The sequence below is a fragment of the Delphinapterus leucas genome, chromosome 8 (assembly GCF_059928025.1).
Source record: "Delphinapterus leucas isolate spDelLeu-1000000601 "Yukka" chromosome 8, BTC_Dleu_Yukka2, whole genome shotgun sequence".
Lineage (NCBI taxonomy): Eukaryota > Metazoa > Chordata > Mammalia > Artiodactyla > Monodontidae > Delphinapterus > Delphinapterus leucas.
In genome coordinates, this window is record NC_143136.1 from 33,386,563 (window position 1) to 33,404,361 (window position 17,799).

The 17,799-nt window shown below is 36.6% G+C and overlaps 2 protein-coding genes across 2 annotated transcripts in view; one reads left to right on the top strand and one right to left on the bottom strand.

Annotated features, from left to right (window-relative positions):
- The window catches only part of BMPR2 (bone morphogenetic protein receptor type 2), a 193,481-nt gene that overhangs the window by 79,960 nt on the left and 95,722 nt on the right, over positions 1-17,799 (bottom strand). The gene's annotated exons all lie outside the window — the stretch shown is intronic.
- LOC111171742 (ubiquitin-conjugating enzyme E2 variant 1) lies at positions 11,344-13,447 on the top strand. Its single transcript, XM_089915954.1, has 2 exons — positions 11,344-11,879; positions 13,232-13,447. The coding sequence occupies exon 1, from the start codon at positions 11,494-11,496 to the stop codon at positions 11,809-11,811; it is 318 nt and encodes a 105-aa protein (XP_089772080.1). The 5' UTR covers positions 11,344-11,493; the 3' UTR covers positions 11,812-11,879; positions 13,232-13,447.

Consider the following 17,799-nt stretch of genomic DNA (forward strand, 5'->3'; position numbering starts at 1 on the left):
ACTAAATATATAGGTGCTAAAAAAAATCTGCCTTTTAAGTTTAGAAATCAATTCTGTTTACTTCCTAAAGTTCTCACTTTTCTGTAACAGAAATAGATCCACATTCTTGCTATGGCCTCCTATGGAGGTAGATGGACTGTAGCTCCCCACCCCTTGCCAATAAATTTAGCCATGTGACTTACTCAGCCAACAGGAAGTTGGCAAATATAAAACTAACAGAGACCTAAAATATGCTTGGGTGGTTTTGTTCGAACTCTCTGTGATCAACTAATCCACTATGAGAAGAACTATTCTGAGTAGAATGCTGCCCCTTTATCCTGAGCCCCAGAGAAGACCTGAAATGACCCTGCAGCCTGGAGCTCAGTCCAGCCTGTATCAGGAAAACTCCAGCAGATCTGCAAGACCACTGATTATGAGAATAAATGGTTGTTGTTAAAGCCACTGAACTTAGAGGTGGCTTACTGATGAGTATTATTGGCAATAGCTGACAAATAAATGAGTATACCTCCTACTGCTCACGTAACATCTTACAGAGATGTGTGCAAATATATACAACTTTCAAGTTATCTAAAAATCAGACATTTAGGAATAGTTTAGAATAAAAATTTTTTCTAGTTTTACCCATGTTTTTCTCACAATTGTAGACATATTAACATCCAAACAAAAAAGTCTATATAAGAAATGCCTATAACCCCGCTATTAACTACAGAATGAACTTTTAACATTGGAAAAATAAATGATATTTGTTTATTTAAAACAAAGTGCTTTGGTTGTATTGTGGGGTAAGAAATGTAATACTCCCCAAAGATGAACATTATATTTAACTTTTGTGAGCTTCAGATTTGCAAGATGAGACTGGAGACTAGAGACTGGTTGCATAACAATGTGAATGTACTTAACACTACTGAACTGTACACTTAAAAATGGTTAAGATGGTAAATTTTATGTTATGCGTATTTTACCACAATTAAAAAAACACCCTAAGAGAATGGTTCTCACCTTTTTCAAAGATAACTTTTTATTTTTAAAATATCAAGGATATATACATACACATAAAGACCAGAACTCAGTAACAATTTCCAGTATTTATAAAATGCCTTACAGATACTATTAGCACTTATTTCAGTGTATTTTTAGTCTTTGATAAAGGAAATAACCTTTTCCTTTACTTCAAAACACCGACCTCTGGTCAGCAGCTTTGGCAACTAGAAATACCATGTTGACTTGCTAGGTGGCTTGGCACTGAGATGTGTCTGACTGAATTTTTTAAAGGGAAAAGAAGTGATCTTTTACTAAATAAAATACACTGTGGTAGACAAAATCATCCCCAAAATGGCACGGAGAGACTAAGGACAGGTAGAAAAAAAGAAGTCTCTGTAGTGAAATAATTGTAAACTACTGTTTTAAATATAAGCATAAATTTCTATTGGGAAAAAAATTCTGTAAAAACCTCTTTTAAAATCGCATATAAGGGACTTCCCTGGTGGCGCAGTAGTTAAGAATCTGCCTGCCAATGCAGGGGACATGGGTTCGAGCCCTGGTCCGGGAAGATCCCACATGCCATGGAGCAAATAAGCCCGTGCGCCACAACTACAGAGCCTGTGCTCTAGAGCCTGCGAGTCACAACTACTGAGCTCGCGGGCCACAACTACGGAAGCCCATGCAACTAGAGCCCGTGCTCCGCAACAAGAGAAGCCGCTGCAATGAGAAGCCCGCGTATCGCAACAAAGAGTAGCCCCCGCTTGCCGCCACTAGAGAAAGCCCATGCGCAGCAATGAAGACCCAACGCAGCCAAAAGTAAAATAAAAAAATTTATAAAATATAAAAGTAAAATCGCATATAAAAATGAGTAGGGAAAATTCTATTTCATGGCAACAACAAAAACCCAAATAACAATAACAAAAAAACAAAGGCAGGCAGAAAAACATACTCCATAAATTCTAAAATAGAAAGCCTGAATTAAACATCAGGCTTTTAATCTCTGTGCCAATATTAATAGAAACTGAAATTAAAGAATGCCATTTCTAAAAAAAAAAAAGAATGCCATTTCCAGCAACATGGAAGGAGCTAGAGATGATCATACTAGCTGAACTAAGTCAGAAAGACAAAGACAAATATTATATCACTTATATGTGGAATCTAAAAAATAATACAAATGAACTTATTTACAAAACAGACTCAGACGTAGAAAACAAATTTATGGTTACCAAAGGGAAAGGGGGGTAATAAATTAGGAGTATGTGATTAACAGATACACACTGCTATATATAAAACAGATGAACAACAAGGATTTACTGTACGGCACAGGGAACTATATTCAATATCTTGGAATAACCTATAATGGAAAAGAATCTGATAGAGTATATAAATATGACCGAATATAAATATATTATTGAATAACTTTGCTATACACCTGAAACTAACACAGAATTGTAAATCAACTCTAGTTCAATTAAAAGAAAAAAAAGAATGCCATTTCTTTTTTTCATTTTAAAACACTTCAGAATTGAAGTCAATAGGAGTTTCTCTTTTTAATATATAACCCTTCAAACATTGCTTTCTCATAACATTAAACCAATAGATCTTGTTGGGTAAGCCATTTTCACGAAGCTATGTCAGTCATTTTATCAATTAATCTTTAATTAATTAATTTAACAAATTACTGAACATCTTGGAAATGCAGAGGAAATGAGTAGAAAATATAGGGATATGTAATGGAATAGGCTGAGGTCTTGTGGATGTATCCTAGGATTGAAAGGTAATCAAAGTAACTGGCAAGACTATGAAAAAAATTTTTAGTTTTAAAAAAGTAGTTAAGACATTACAGTACTTAGTAAATGATTGCAGGAATAAAGGGAAAGTGAAATCGACAGCCAAAAAATGGTCCAGTGACAGACATACTAGGGTGGCTACATTTCCCTGCTACTTTAATAAATGCCATAAGTAGACTTGAGGATAGGGAAATGAATTGGGAGTAGAACTGTAAAGCTACCGAGAATATCTGGAAAATAGTTCTCTCCTCCCCCTTTTGCCCCCACTTCCTACATTCATCTATTAACACCAAAGCCTCCGACTTTCTCCTTCCACCAACATTTAACACTACTGAACTGTACACTTATAAACAGTTAGGATGGCAAATTCTGTTATATGTATTTTACCAAAACTGAATATTTTTAAAATGTATTTCTTATAAATGGTGTATACTCAATGTGTAGCTATCTTGGTTAAAGACAATAAGCTACAGTAAAGACAAAAATAATTAGGAACAAATTTAGCAAAAGGAAGTGTTAAGACTTGTACACTAAAACTACAAAACATCGTTGAAAGAAATTAAAGAAGTCCTAAATGGGAGGAGTTCCCTTGTGGTCTAGTGGTTAGGATTCAGTGCTTTCACTGCCATGGCCTGGGTTCAATCCCTGGTCAGGGAACTGAGATCCTGCAAGCCACGTGGTGTGGCCAAAACACAAAACAAAAAAGTCCTACATGAACGGAAAGACATCTCATGCTTATGGATTAAAGAACTTAATATTATTAAGATGGTAATATTCCTCAAATTTACCTACAGATTCAATACAGTACCTATCAAAATCCCTGTTGCCTTTTTCTGTAGACATGGACAACATTGTTGTTGGTGATGTAAAATGGTTCATCCACTTTGGAGAACAGTTTGGCAGTTCATCAAAAGTTAAGTATACAGATTTACCAATAAAGCCCAATAATTCCACTCTTAGGTATACACAGAACTGAAAACATATGTCCACAAAAAAACTTGTACATTAATGTTCATAGCAGTATTACTGATAGCAAACACTGGAAACAACCCAACTGTCCATCAACTGATGAATGAATAAACAAAAAGCGATATATTCATACAGTGGAATATAGTCGTCCCTCGGTATCTGAGGGGAATCGGTTCCAGAAACCCCATGGATAACCAAGTCCACAGATGCTTAAGACAATTATAAAAATGGCAGAGTACAGTTGGTCCTCCATATCCATGGAATGGGGGACCAACTATGTTATTTATTGCTAAAAAGGAATGAATTACTGATACATGCTACAACATGGATGAACCTTGAAAATATTATCCTAAGTGAAAAAAGTCAGACACAAAAGACCACATATTCTATGATTCCATTTATATGAAATGTCCGAAATAGGCAAATCCACTGAGACAGTAAGTAGATTAGGGTTGCCAGGACCTGGGGGGAGAGGGGTAATGGAGAGTGACTGGTAATGGGTTTAGGGTTTCTATGTTGAGGTAATGAAAATGATCTGCAATTAGATAGTGGTGATGGTTGTACAGTACTGTGAATATACTAAAAAACACCGACTTTTACACATTAAATATATACATTAAAAGGATGAATGTGGGGCTTCCCTGGCGGCGCAGTGGTTGAGAGTCCGCCTGCCGATGCAGGGGACACAGGTTCATGCCCTGGTCCGGGAAGATCCCACATGCCGCAGAGCGGCTAGGCCCGAGAGCCATGGCTGCTGAGCCTGCGCGTCCGGAGCCTGTGCTCCACAACGGGAGAGGCCACAACAGTGAGAGGCCCGCGTACCGCCAAAAAAAAAAAAAAAAAAAAAAAGGGGGGTGAATATATTATGATGTTAACTGTATCTCAATAAAGGTGTTACTTTTTTAAAAAGGACAGAGAACCAGCTTAAAAGCACTCTTCTAGCCAAATTCATGGTTATTTTAGCATTAAAAAAAACCCCACAAGTTCATAGTAATACTCAAAAACAAAAATGACCTTTTTGTTCATTTCTTTTTTTTCTTTTTTTAACACAAGAATGCCAGCTATTATTAATAGAATAAATAATATAATAAGAAAATCACCATTTTATAACCCTAAAATAATAACAAGTTTGGGAAAGGATTACCAATGCATGAAGTGAAAAGGTTGTTGAATAACAAAATTGTTTGCACGGTGCCACAGTAACTACCCGCAGATTACTTACTAATTGCAAAGGAAAAAATGTACGTTTCCAATGGAGAGTCATCATTTTAAATGATACTGTGCTTGATATGATACAATAAGAAGTATACAATATCACCCATGAAGTATTCTTGCCAAAATGTTTAACTCCAATGAAATCAACCTTCTAGACTTCCAATTTAGAAATTTCAAGGGATTAAAAATACAATAACAATTTAACAAACCCAGAATGTAGGGACAACTGGCCTAAACTCTCTAGAAGTCTATTTCATGTATAGTAAAACTATAGGGGTAGGGGAAGACTGTATTAGATTAACAGAAACTAAAGAGACAAAACAATCAAATGCAATGTATCATCATCCTTAACTGGATTCTGTTTTGAGAAAAAGTTATAAAAGTCATTATGGGGAAGTCTGTGGTTGGACTAAGATACTGCATGATATTATGGAATTTATTGTTAATTTCCTTGGATTTGAGAATGATGTCTTGTATTTCTAAGAGATGCATGTGATATTTGTAGCTTCCTTTCAAATAGTTCAACAACAGCAACAATAAGAAAACAGGTATCTATCTGTCCATCCATCTATAAAGAAAGGAGGTGGGCAAGAAAGCAAATTTTGAATATGTTAATAATTACTGAATCTACATAGAAATGTAAGATATTAATTGTAATACTCAAACTTTTTCCTCTACATAGAGCAATCTTCATATGAAAAAGGAATAAAAAAGAAGGAATCGTGGTCACTATTATCAAAAATTAGAACTGAAAATAATAATTGAACATTGGGGAGAAAGAATAAAAGCTGCCAAAAGTCAAAACACAGCACAGCTTTTTATTGCCTGCTCCATCTCAACTATTGTGTTTAGAGGTCTTAATATGTAACTATATGGATTTAACTATACACGCATTGATTACTTATTGTTGCATAACAAATTACCCTAAAATTTAATGACTTAAAACAATACACCTTTATTTTTTCATTTTCTGTTTGTCAGAATCCAGGTACTGCTTAACTGAGTGCTCTGCTTCAGGACCTTTCACAAGGCTGCAATTAAGGTTTAGGGTACTGCCATAGTTATCTCAAGGTTTAAGTGGTGAAGTAACTGCTTCTGCGCTTACTAAGTGGTTGTTGGTAGGATTCAGTTCCTTATGGGCTGTTGGCAGTTCCTTGCTGGCTGTTGGCAGGAGGCTAACCTCAGTTCTTTGCCAGGCAGCCCTCTTCATCAGAACTGGCACAGAAGAGCCAGAGAGAGTATACCAGCAAGACAGAAGTCACAGTCTTTACAAAACCTAACTACAAAAGTCATATCCTATCACTTTTGCCGTATTCTATTTGTTAGAATCAAGTCACCAGGTCCCACCCACATTCAGAGAGCCAGGATTACCCAGAGGTGAGAATACCAGGAGACAGGGATCACTGAGAGCCATGTCAGAGGTTGCCTACCACAGTATATATACAGATGGCCCCTGCTTTATGATGATTTGATTTAGGATTTTTAAAATTTATGATAGTATGAAAATGATATGTGTTCTGTAGAAACCATATTTCAAATTTTGAGTTTTGAGCTTTTCCTGGGCTAGCCATATGAGGTACCATACTCTCTTGTGATGCTGGGCAGCAGCAGTGAGCTCCAGCTCCCAGTAAGCCACAAGAAAACGAGAGTAAACAACCAATACACTTATAACCATTCTGTACCCACACCAGTTGTGTTTAACTTCCAGTATTAGACAAATTATCTGAGCTAGTCAACATTTTATTATAAAGTAGGCTTTGTGTTAGATGATTCTGCCCAACTGTAGGCTAAGTATTTTAAGAATGTGTAAGTAGATTAGGCTAAGTTATGATGTTTGTTAGATTGGGAGTATTAAATGAATTTTCTGCTTACAATATTTTCAACCTACGATGGATTTATCAGGCTGTAACCCCATCGTAAGTTGAGGAGCATCTGTACATTTGATTCTCGTTAACTGTGGTAGTCATGTTCTATAAAATTATTGCAAACACTTTATTAGCAAATACTGAATCATTGTTTCTATGGGAAATACAGGGTCAGGTGAGCCTCTAGTCAAAACATTTTTGTCAATCCACCAATATATAACCTTCTTTTGTATGTGTTTCTGTTCAAAGTCATTTACTGTATAGCACAGGGAACTCTACTCAATGCTCTGTGGTGACCTAAATAAATGGGAAGGAAATACAAAAAACAGGGGATATATGTATATGCATAGCTGATTCGCTTTGCTGTACAGCAGAAACTTTAATACAACACTGTAAAATATACTCAAATAAAAATTAATTTTAAAAAAGAAAAAAAGTCATTTAATATACTGTACATTATTGTGTCATTAGAATTGAACTCATGACCAACAGAACTATAACATGCCTGAAAGAAGTTTACCTAACACATGTATTTTCTCTGTAAGGCACATCAAGACTTCTTGCACTTAGGAACACTAAACAGCACTTCAGCACTACAACTGAGGGTCATTTTAAACCAAAAAAATCACCAACAAAAATGCAAAACGCATGGCACAAAATAGACTACGAAGAGGACACCTGTTTACAGTATGAGAGCTCAAGGAAGAAGGCAGCGCATTGCCTTGATTGACCTTAGCTGCTAACACGCACATTAGACGACTCAAATTTTTTTATTATTCTGCTCATGTCTGTGAATGACTGAGAAAGCACTGTGAGTATTGATTCTGGGGTTAAAAATATATTTTAGCAAGTAAGGAGTCACAAATATGGAATCCTGAAGATCAACTGTGTTTTATTCATTTTTCAAAACCTTGAGAAGTTTACACTTAGGAAAAATTAAGCAGGATATCCATTTTTTCAAGAATAATTTTTAAAATTTTATTGAAGTATAGTTGATTTACAATGTTGTGTTAATGTCTTCTGTACAGTAAAGTGACTCAGTTATATATATATTCTTTTTCATATTCTTTTCCGTTATGATTTGTCACAGAACACTGAATATAGTTCCCTATGCTATATAGTAGGACCCTGTTGTTTATCCATCCTGTATGACAGTTTGCCTCTGCTAATCCCAAACTCGCACAGGAATAACTTCTTATAGTTTTTGTTGTGGGGGGATGAAAGATGCAGGAAATACTATCTTCTATTTCTCACCTAGAAGGACATAGGAACCTGAATACATTTAATGAGAAACCCAGTAACAATCTTTCCTGCAAATAAAAAAAGATCACAGAAAACCAACTATACGCCAATAAAAATTAATTTTAAAAGAGATCACAGAATATAGGCCTCATATAATAAAGTAAAACTAGCAGAAAAGTATCCTTCATAGTAAAAAAAAAAAAAAAAAAAAAGAATTAAATAAGGGAGGATGTTTGTAATAGGTGGCTTAGACAGTTCCCTCCTAATCATAGCCATTATTTATTGAATGCTTACTACATGCTAGGCACTTTACATGCATTATCTTGTTTAATCTATACAACAACCATATAAATTAGATACTATTATTTTGCATATGAGGTAACTGATACATAGAGAGGCTAAGTAACCTGCTCAAGGTTATGTTTAGCAAGTAAAACAGCAAGGTTTAACCCAGGCACTGAGATTGAGAGCCAATGCTCTTCATCATTATGCTATACAACCACCCAAAGAATCAAATGATTATTTTGGAAATCTAGTATTTTCCTTCCCTCAGATGATCCTTTTTATTTTTTTAGCAGATGATTAGGCTAACTTCATATTTGGCTAGAATAAAATGTACCTTTTTAAAGAGACACTTTGAGAAGTACTTAAAACAGTATTTTGAAGCCATCAGTGCATTCCCAGCCAACGATGTCTGTTCACCTACTATTAAACATTATTTATCAAAAAGACAAGAAAATAACAAGTGCTGGTGAAGTGTGGAGAAAAGAAACCCCTTGCGCACTGTTTGTGGGAATGAAAATTGGTGCAGCCACTGTGGAAAACAGTATGGAGTTTCTTCAAAAAATTAAAATAGAACTAACATATGATACAACAATTCCACTTCTGGGTACTTATCTGAAGAAAATGAAAACACCAACTCAAAAAGATATATTCACCCCGTGTTAACTGCAGCATTATTTATAATAGCCATGATATGGAAACAACCTAAGTGTCTATTGATAAATGAATGGATAAAGAAAATATGGTATATGTATATAAGTACATACATATACACATGCATTCACACGCACATGTGTGTGTGCACACACACAATGGAATATCATTCAGCCATAAAAGGAAGGAAATCTTTCTATTTGCAACAACATGGATGAACCCTGAAGGAGCTGTGCTAAGTAAAATAAATGAGACAGAGAAAGACAAATACCATATGTGGAATATTTATACAAATACTTTCATGTGGAATATTAAAAAAAAAACTTAGGTTATAGATACAGAGTGTGTGGAGATTATTATACAGATTATGTTGAACATCTGAAACCAAATATATTCATATGTCAATTACACCTCAATTTAAAAAATCAACATATTATTTTAAAGACAGCTGCTATTCAAACCACAGCTAATTTTGAGACAGGCTAGAACCTGGGACCTGGGACCTTTTACTGCAATGCCTGCACCTGGACCAGTGTCTCCTGGAGCAACAAAATACAAAGAAATGATAAGGGACTAAAAATAACTGCGTGCATTCACAGTTGGGGCAAATTATGAACAAGACACAAAAAGACAAAAAACCCAACTGCCACTTCTTGAGGAGTCAGGAGGGAAAGCAGGGTACTACACATGCCCCCTGCACATAGCACCACCAAGGGGGTAGGCAAACCACCCAAGTCACCCCTCTGGCTCAAAGCCAGGACCGGCCCCTACCCTACCCCATATAAGGGACCAGCTCTCACCCCTCCGCAACCCCAGGGAGCAGGCAAAGGAATCTGTTACTTGTTTTCACTCCCTCCTGCTGCAGCAGGAGTCCCAACAAAGCCTTGCCTGAATTTCTTGCCTGGCCTCTTATCAATTTCTATTGATTAAGGAGTCCAAGAACCCTGGTTAGTAACAGTTTCATCTTGGTTTTGAATGTATTTGAAGTGTTTTCATGTATCTATGACTTTACTTCTTATGATATGTTGGCATCTGAAACCACTAAATATTTATGGATTTAAGAATAATCAGTTTTTCCATATGAAAAGATGCAGAAAATTCTCAGTTATCAGAGAGATACTACATGGAAATGAAGCACAGTTAAGGCAGGCAGACAGACAGAGAGGAACACAAATGGAACCGGAAATCATAAAAGACAAGAAAAATTATATATACTGAAATAAAGGCATGGAAATTATTTCTTGATCAATATACACATTTGTATCTCAGGAGACGTTTATTTTTAAACACCAGTCAATTCTACCATATACACTTGGGATTTGGATTTTACAGACCAAAAACTTCCACTGAGTTTATCAGTAAAGCCAGATTAGCCAACAGGTTTGGCTTTGCTCTTCAAGACAATCAAGTAATATAAAGTTTAAAAACACCAAAAGGAAGAGTGATTATTTTTTTGAGAGAATAGGAGCAAAGTAGGTAGGTATGGAATGGGATGGACTTTCAATAGGACAGAGCTAACAAAACTTCAGAATGAAAACTGTGTGACCAACAACACATAACATGTGTAAATAGAATCTTATTACTACCACATTAAAGAATATTTTCTAAAGGATACACTCCTCTATTTCTCTTGTGCCACTCTTTCTCCACTAATATTTTTAATAAGTATAAAAAGGAATGACATATTTTGTTTTGCTTCTTGCTAAAATGCTTCATGAAGTATTAAGCAAAGACTTTTAAAACATTCTTATTTCCCATTTTCTGTCTACTCAATCACTTTAATGCTGTCACAGAAGCAGTAAAAACTGAAAAAAATTAGTATAAATTCACAATAGCTAAAAACCTACCTGTGGCCCTATGCCAATGTCAGCTTCTCTGAATGTAGGCTTTCTTTTCTAGCTTAGTGTGAGATAAAGACATTTGCTGCCAGACTCTGAAATTAGAATTTCTAATCTTAACAGCACAGCATAAATTAGAATTTCTTATACCTAGCTTTAGATGCAGTTTGATCTTTATTTCTCATCAACTTGATCCAACCATCAACTTAATGAATAATGTACATAAAAGAAAAGAAAAGGATTCTACATTTTTATACTGACTTTCATCTAAGAACTTCCCACTAAATGAGTTAGGTTTATTTAATATTTTTTAAATGACAAATTTTTGCTGGCTTTTCTACCAACTTGATTATCTCGTTTATAGTTAGGGAGGTTAATTATACCAATTCCAGAAGTCTTAACAAGAAAATTTTCTAAAATAACTGTGAACCTTGCAATAATTATATACTTCTTTCAAACTCTTGGAATTTACAAGCACATTAAGGATGAATTAAGGGTATAAGAAAGTAAAAGAGGTGACAGCGACGCAAGATAGCAGCCACCACGGGCTCGGGAGTAAAAGTCCCTCGCAATTTCCGACTGTTGGAAGAACTCGAAGAAGGCCAGAAAGGAGTAGGAGATGGCACAGTTAGCTGGGGTCTAGAAGATGACGAAGACATGACACTTACAAGATGGACAGGGATGATAATTGGGCCTCCAAGAACAATTTATGAAAACCGAATATACAGCCTTAAAATAGAATGTGGACCTAAATACCCAGAAGCACCCCCCTTTGTAAGATTTGTAACAAAAATTAATATGAATGGAGTTAATAGTTCTAATGGAGTGGTGGACCCAAGAGCCATATCAGTGCTAGCAAAATGGCAGAACTCATATAGCATCAAAGTTGTCCTGCAAGAGCTCCGGCGCCTAATGATGTCTAAAGAAAATGTGAAACTCCCTCAGCCTCCTGAAGGACAGTGTTACAGCAATTAATCAAAAAGAAAAACCACAGGCCCTCCCCTACCCCCATTCGATTTAAGCAGTCTTCATTTTCCACAGTAGTAAGTTTTCTAGATACATCTTGTAGACCTCAAAGTACTGGAAAGGAAGCTCCCATTCAAAGGCAGTTTATCTTAAGATACTGTAAATGATACTAATTTTTTGTCCATTTGAAATATATAAGTTGTGCTATAACAAATCATCCTGTCAAGTGTAACCACTGTCCACATAGTTGAACTTCTGGGATCAAGAAAGTATATTTCAATTGATTCCCATCATAACCGGTGGGGCACATCTAACTCAACTGTGAAAAGACACACCACGCAATCACCTTGCTGCTGATTTACATGGCCTGGGGTCTCTGCCTTCTCCCCTTCCCCTCCCCCTGCCTCCTCCCTCCCTGCAACAGCCCTCCAGCTTGGGGTGGCTTCTTAGAGTTAGATGTAAGGGTTTCAGGTCACAGCCTGTGGGACTCCTGCTGGGTGTGGGGGATGCTTTGTCTGCACCCCTGGTTTCTTTCTTTAAGTCTTAAATGCTGCCCCCCTTCCAAGCCACCATCCTCTTCCCATTCTCCACTACCACCCTTGGCCGAAGCATAGATTGTAACCCCCTCGGCTCCCCTCTGAAATTGGCCTTTGGTGAGGAATTCAGGGCTTTCCCCGTATCTTCTCCCTCCACCTTAATCGAGGGGTGCTGCTTTGTCCTTCCTCCTCCTCAAGTCCCTTTTTGCACCATCACCACCCAACACTTTCCATGACACTTCCTTGCTTTGGCCAGAAGCCATCAGGTAAGGTTGGAAAGCATATCTGACCTCCCTCATTTAGTTTTGGAACCACACTTACTTACTCTCCACCAGCCTGGGAAATGAATATTGGGTTCTCAGCCCTGCCACCCTCTGCTGTCATCTCAGCTGATACGTTTACTTAGCTCAGGTTTTGATAAGGTGAACAGAACAGTCACCAGGGTCACAGACCTGCCAGCTCTCAAAGTCCTTGGTGGTTAAACTTGGAGAAAGGCCACAGAAGACACTTGTAAGCACACACGATCCCTCTGAATGAATTTTCTTTTCCTGTAATTGCTTTAGCTTTTAAAAATTGAAGAAGTTTTAAACAGGGCTCTCATTTGGTCATCCTTGCAATCCATTTGGGTCTAGTTTGGAATCTGACAACTGGAACAAAAAGAACCATGAACTCGGTGCACACTTTGGTTTCGGTGCTGCTGCTTCTCTCGGTCCTCAGCAGGGATAAGAAAGAACTCGGTGTGCACGGCAGATCCCCGGAATTCCTGGCCAATGGCTGCGTTTTTCCACTTTTCCGTTCAGGACCACTAAATGCTGAGATGTTGGACGCATACCGAAATAAAAGCAATTCATTGTGTTCTAAGGTGTTTTTTTTGTTTTTTTTTTTTAACTTAGTGTTTGTGTAAAGCCACCTTTTGAAGCAGCAGCTATCAAGTCTGAAAAGCAATTGATGTTTCCATTCATCTTTTTCTGGGGAAAACCTTAGTTCTAAGGATTTAACATCCTGTAAGTAAAGTTTAACATAACAGTATTCCATAGCTAGACTTTTTATTGTCAGACCATTGCCTGATTTTAATATAATAAAAAGTGTGCGTTAAAAAAAAAAAAAAAAAAAGAAAGTAAAAGAATATACTGTAGGTATAAATTCACTTACTTAAAGAATGGCTTTCTTTTATTTTTTTAATTTAATTTTTTTATTATTTGGCTGCGTTGAGTCTTAGTTGTGGCATGTGGGATCTTCACTGAGGCATGTGGGATCTTTCCTTGCAGTGCACGGGCTCTTCGTTGCGGTGCGCGGGCTTCTCTAATTGCGGTGTGCGGGCTTCTCTCTAGATGTGGTGCACAGGTTCCAGAGAGCAAAGGCTTAGTTGCCCTGCAGCACATGGGATCTTAGTTCCCTGACCAGGGATCAAACCCGCATGCCCTGCATTGGAAGGTGGATTCTTAACCACTGGACCCCCAGGGAAGTCCCAAGAATGGCTTTCTTTTTAAACAGATTAAGTGCCACAAAGTCTCTCATGGTTGGAAGAGACTCAGAATAATATAGTTCACTTTCCTAAAGTGTCAGACTTCTGGTTTTAGGAGTACATTGACATGTTATTACTGAAAGTTAGTTTTCCTTCTTTTGTCTAATTACTAAAGAAGAAAATCTCAACTTGGTGACAATGTAATTCTATTTCCTAACAAACATTTGCTAGTCTCCTCTTTTAACACAGAGAAAGCAAGCTTCAAGTTTCAAACAATTTGATAAGCAACAATATCTAGCTAATTAATAATATGATTTTACTTTCACCTTATTTACAATTAAATAAATAATTTTTAAAGTTACCTTCTACTTACAACACTGGCTTTCCATTTATAATAGTGATGGGAAATTACCCTTTAAAATACATATAAGTTGTGTTTTTTTAAAATGAGGTTATATGAAGAAAAATAGAAGTGGTCCTTGAATTTTAGGAAATGTGATAAACATTTTCAAAAAAATTTTTTCAATCTCTCTCCCAAATGAATGAACAAACAAATATTAACAGGTCCCCTGTTTGAGTGTAGAGTAATGGTTAATGACAATTGAATATACAGAGTAATGGTTAAAACTAATAGAAAGTAATGTTTGGTAACACATACTCTGGAGCCAAAACACCTAGGTTTGAATTTTGGCTCTACCATTCATTGGCTGTGTGACTTGGTACACTGCATATCTGTGTCTCAGTGTTCTCCATGGAAAATAAGAATATAACAGTAACCATTTCATATGTTTCTGTAAGGGTTAAATGTAAAGGTTTAGTGCGTATAGAGGCCTTAGTGAGTACTCAAAAATGTTATTTAGCTAGTTTCAATTTGTCTATATACTAAATGCCTGAATGCCCTTTATATGTTTACTGAAAAGAGACTGCTCTAACAACTCTATAATCCTGATAAAGTGAATTGAAATTTCTCTACAAGATTTATCCCATCTGGAAAAACATTCTCTAAGAATCTTAAGTTTACTGCCAAGTATTTTAAGAAGCAACACTCATTAAATAAATATCTAACACTAATGTCTTAAGGCCAGAGGAAAACAAGATTAAGAACAGCATATGCTGAAGGGGGATGGAAGGAAAGTGCCTAAAAATGTTAACATATCATACTGAGCACAACAGAGGGAGGGTTTCCTAACAGAAAGGAAAGGGCCTCAGAAAATAAGATCTCAAGGGAAGAAAAGTATCTAATCTTCCTTAATTCCATAACTGTGTCTAGAGCCAGGTCTACGTATAATTAAGTACTAAATAGGTACAGAACTACTGGCTAGTATTTATTAAGGTTCTCATATTTTCTCATTTTTAAAGTTCAAACAGTCAAATATGGTACCTATCCCCTTAAAAAGAGATAAACAACTGAAACAGACTCACTAGTAGAACAGAAAAATCTTTGAAAAAGTAATGATTGTGGTACAAAGACCTAGAATATGAGTTATTAATCCATAAATCTCCTCACCACTAGCCAGTTTTGTTTTGGAGAATTATCTCATAATGTGTTTCTGTTTGAACACATGCTATAAGCCTCTGTTGCCAACAACCTCAGATCAGGGATTACAGCAAAATAATTGACACACATTTCTAAATATCAGAACCTCTTTTGCCTTTCTTTTTCTTTCTTTTTTAATGGTAATAATTCTTCTTAATGGAGAAACACAACATGTAAACTATACTTCAGATGACTGGAGGAAAAAGGTTTTGAGAACAGAGAGCTAGTGTCCTAACTAGCCAGAAATCATTGGTGATCTACAGTCCAAATAGAACCTTAATTTTTATGGCACATAACAATGCTCACATAACTTTTTCCAACATTAATAATTAACTGCTGGTGTTTAATTATTTTAAAGCAGACATTTCACTTATGTCTCAATAAAGGCATCAGTGGACTTCCCATTCTGCTAAAATTTTCAGGAACCAGTCACACTTGAATTATAGTTTATCTTCCTTTAACTTTTTGCCTATAATTATATTGGTAGACAATAAATGCCTTATGTTAATATTTTGGGCCCCCAACAAAAAGTTTTTTAACTTTTAAATTTGAGATTATTTCAAACTTATAAAAACTCCCATATGTATGTTACCCAGATTCACCTGAGTGAACAGGTTGCAGAGGTTTCATTTATTTGTGCCCTATCTTGTTGCCTCTAAAAAACTATGTAGGGCAGTTTTATAAGACTACACAAAATCTGTAATTAAAAAAATTTTAAGGACTACAGGTAAGTAGAGTACCTTCCTCCAATCCTATAACTATCAAAGTAATCCTTGAATTATTATAATGTGACACTCTGTGGCTCGGCAGAAATTACAGATAGTCGCTTATGGTCCTGTGGTTAGTCCATCACCTTTTCCCCTAACAACTCCCCCCACATTATTCTTAAAGATCCACTGCTATCATATGCTTTAGCTTCTATCACTCAGTACCTCACTGTCTTCAGCTTCAACGAAGATTGGGGAAAAAAAACAAGCTTCTTTTGAAAGAGAGCTATACCTTGTTATTCTCAATCATCCATACATTCCTTTACTGCTGCTGGATCTAACCCTACTCAATGTACAAGGGATGGCAAGTAAGAAGGCAAGTAAATGTGGTTGTGGATGTTGTACAGAAGCATACTTGACGAGAAAGATATAATTACAGTAACAGCAACGAATGGTTTGATGTCAAGAAGCAAACTGTTCAGTTGAAAACAATCTAGAAAGAAATGAGTAGGATTCAGAGAACATTAAGTACCCCTCTGTTGTTCCCTGGAGCTTAACCTCACCATGTGGTCTTTTAAACAGCCATAATCTATTGATACTTGTGCATTGTTTTCTTTCCCAGTATTAAAATACACTACAATTGTACTTTGAGAGTAATCTCTGAAAATGAGATCGTATAACAGAATCTTACCTTAAAAATTAAAGGCTGATGTTTCATTTTTTGGAAAGGGAAAGGAGAGCGAAATGATCGTGGCTTTTTTGTACTTATACCATGGTGAATCTCAAACAGGAGAGTTAATTTGTTTTGTCTGCATTTGCTATCCCACTTAACTATTTCACTACATTTGTCCTTTTAACTGAAAGTAGCAACCAGCTTTCAATAAACACCAGTCCAGGGACTTCCCTGGTGGCGCAGTGGTTAAGAGTCTGCCTGCCAATGCAGGGCACGTGGGTTCGAGTCCTGGTCCAGAAAGATCCCACATGCCGCACAGCAACTAAGCCCATGCGCCACAACTACTAAGCCTGCGCTCTAGAGCCCGCAAGCCACAACTACTGAGCCCACATGCCACAACGACTGAAGCCCGCGTGCACCTAGAGCCCGTGCTCCGGCAACAAGAGAAGCCACTGCAATGAGAAGCCCACTCACTGTAACGAAGAGTAGCCCCTGCTCACTGCAGCTAGAGAAAGAAGGCCCGCGCACAGCAACAAAGACCCAATGCAGCCATAAATAAATACATTTAAAAATAAACACCTGTCCATTAGTTAGTGAATCCATTAAATTCATTTTTTTGCCAGATTAAAAAAAGGCAAATCCTATTCCTTCCAAGGATTTAACAATATTTCAAAATTTACACATTAGCACATATTCGTTTATTAAATTATTCATTCAACAAACACTTACTGTACTCCCACTATGTACCTGATACTGCACCAGTCACTGTGGAGACAAAGGGGCATTAAAACAAAGTCCCTATCACCAAAGACTTTAGAATCTAGAAGAGACAGAGCGACAACTGCAAAATACATAAAAATTTAGGTATGATGCCTGCAACTTATTTGCAAAAGGTTAAAAAAAATAGTGATCTACATATGTAGAGAGAGGGAGAATGATAAGGCAAATACAGCAAAATGTTGACAATTAGTGAATCTGAGTAAGGGTACATGGCAGTTTTTATAAGTTTGAAATAATTTCAAAAGTTGAAAAGAATTTTTTTGGTTGGGGGCCCAAAATATTAACACTTGACTTTTATT

Excerpts from the sequence above, each read along its gene's own strand:
- LOC111171742 (XM_089915954.1), top strand. The coding sequence starts at position 11,494 with ATGACACTTACAAGATGGACAGGGATGATAATTGGGCCTCCAAGAACA.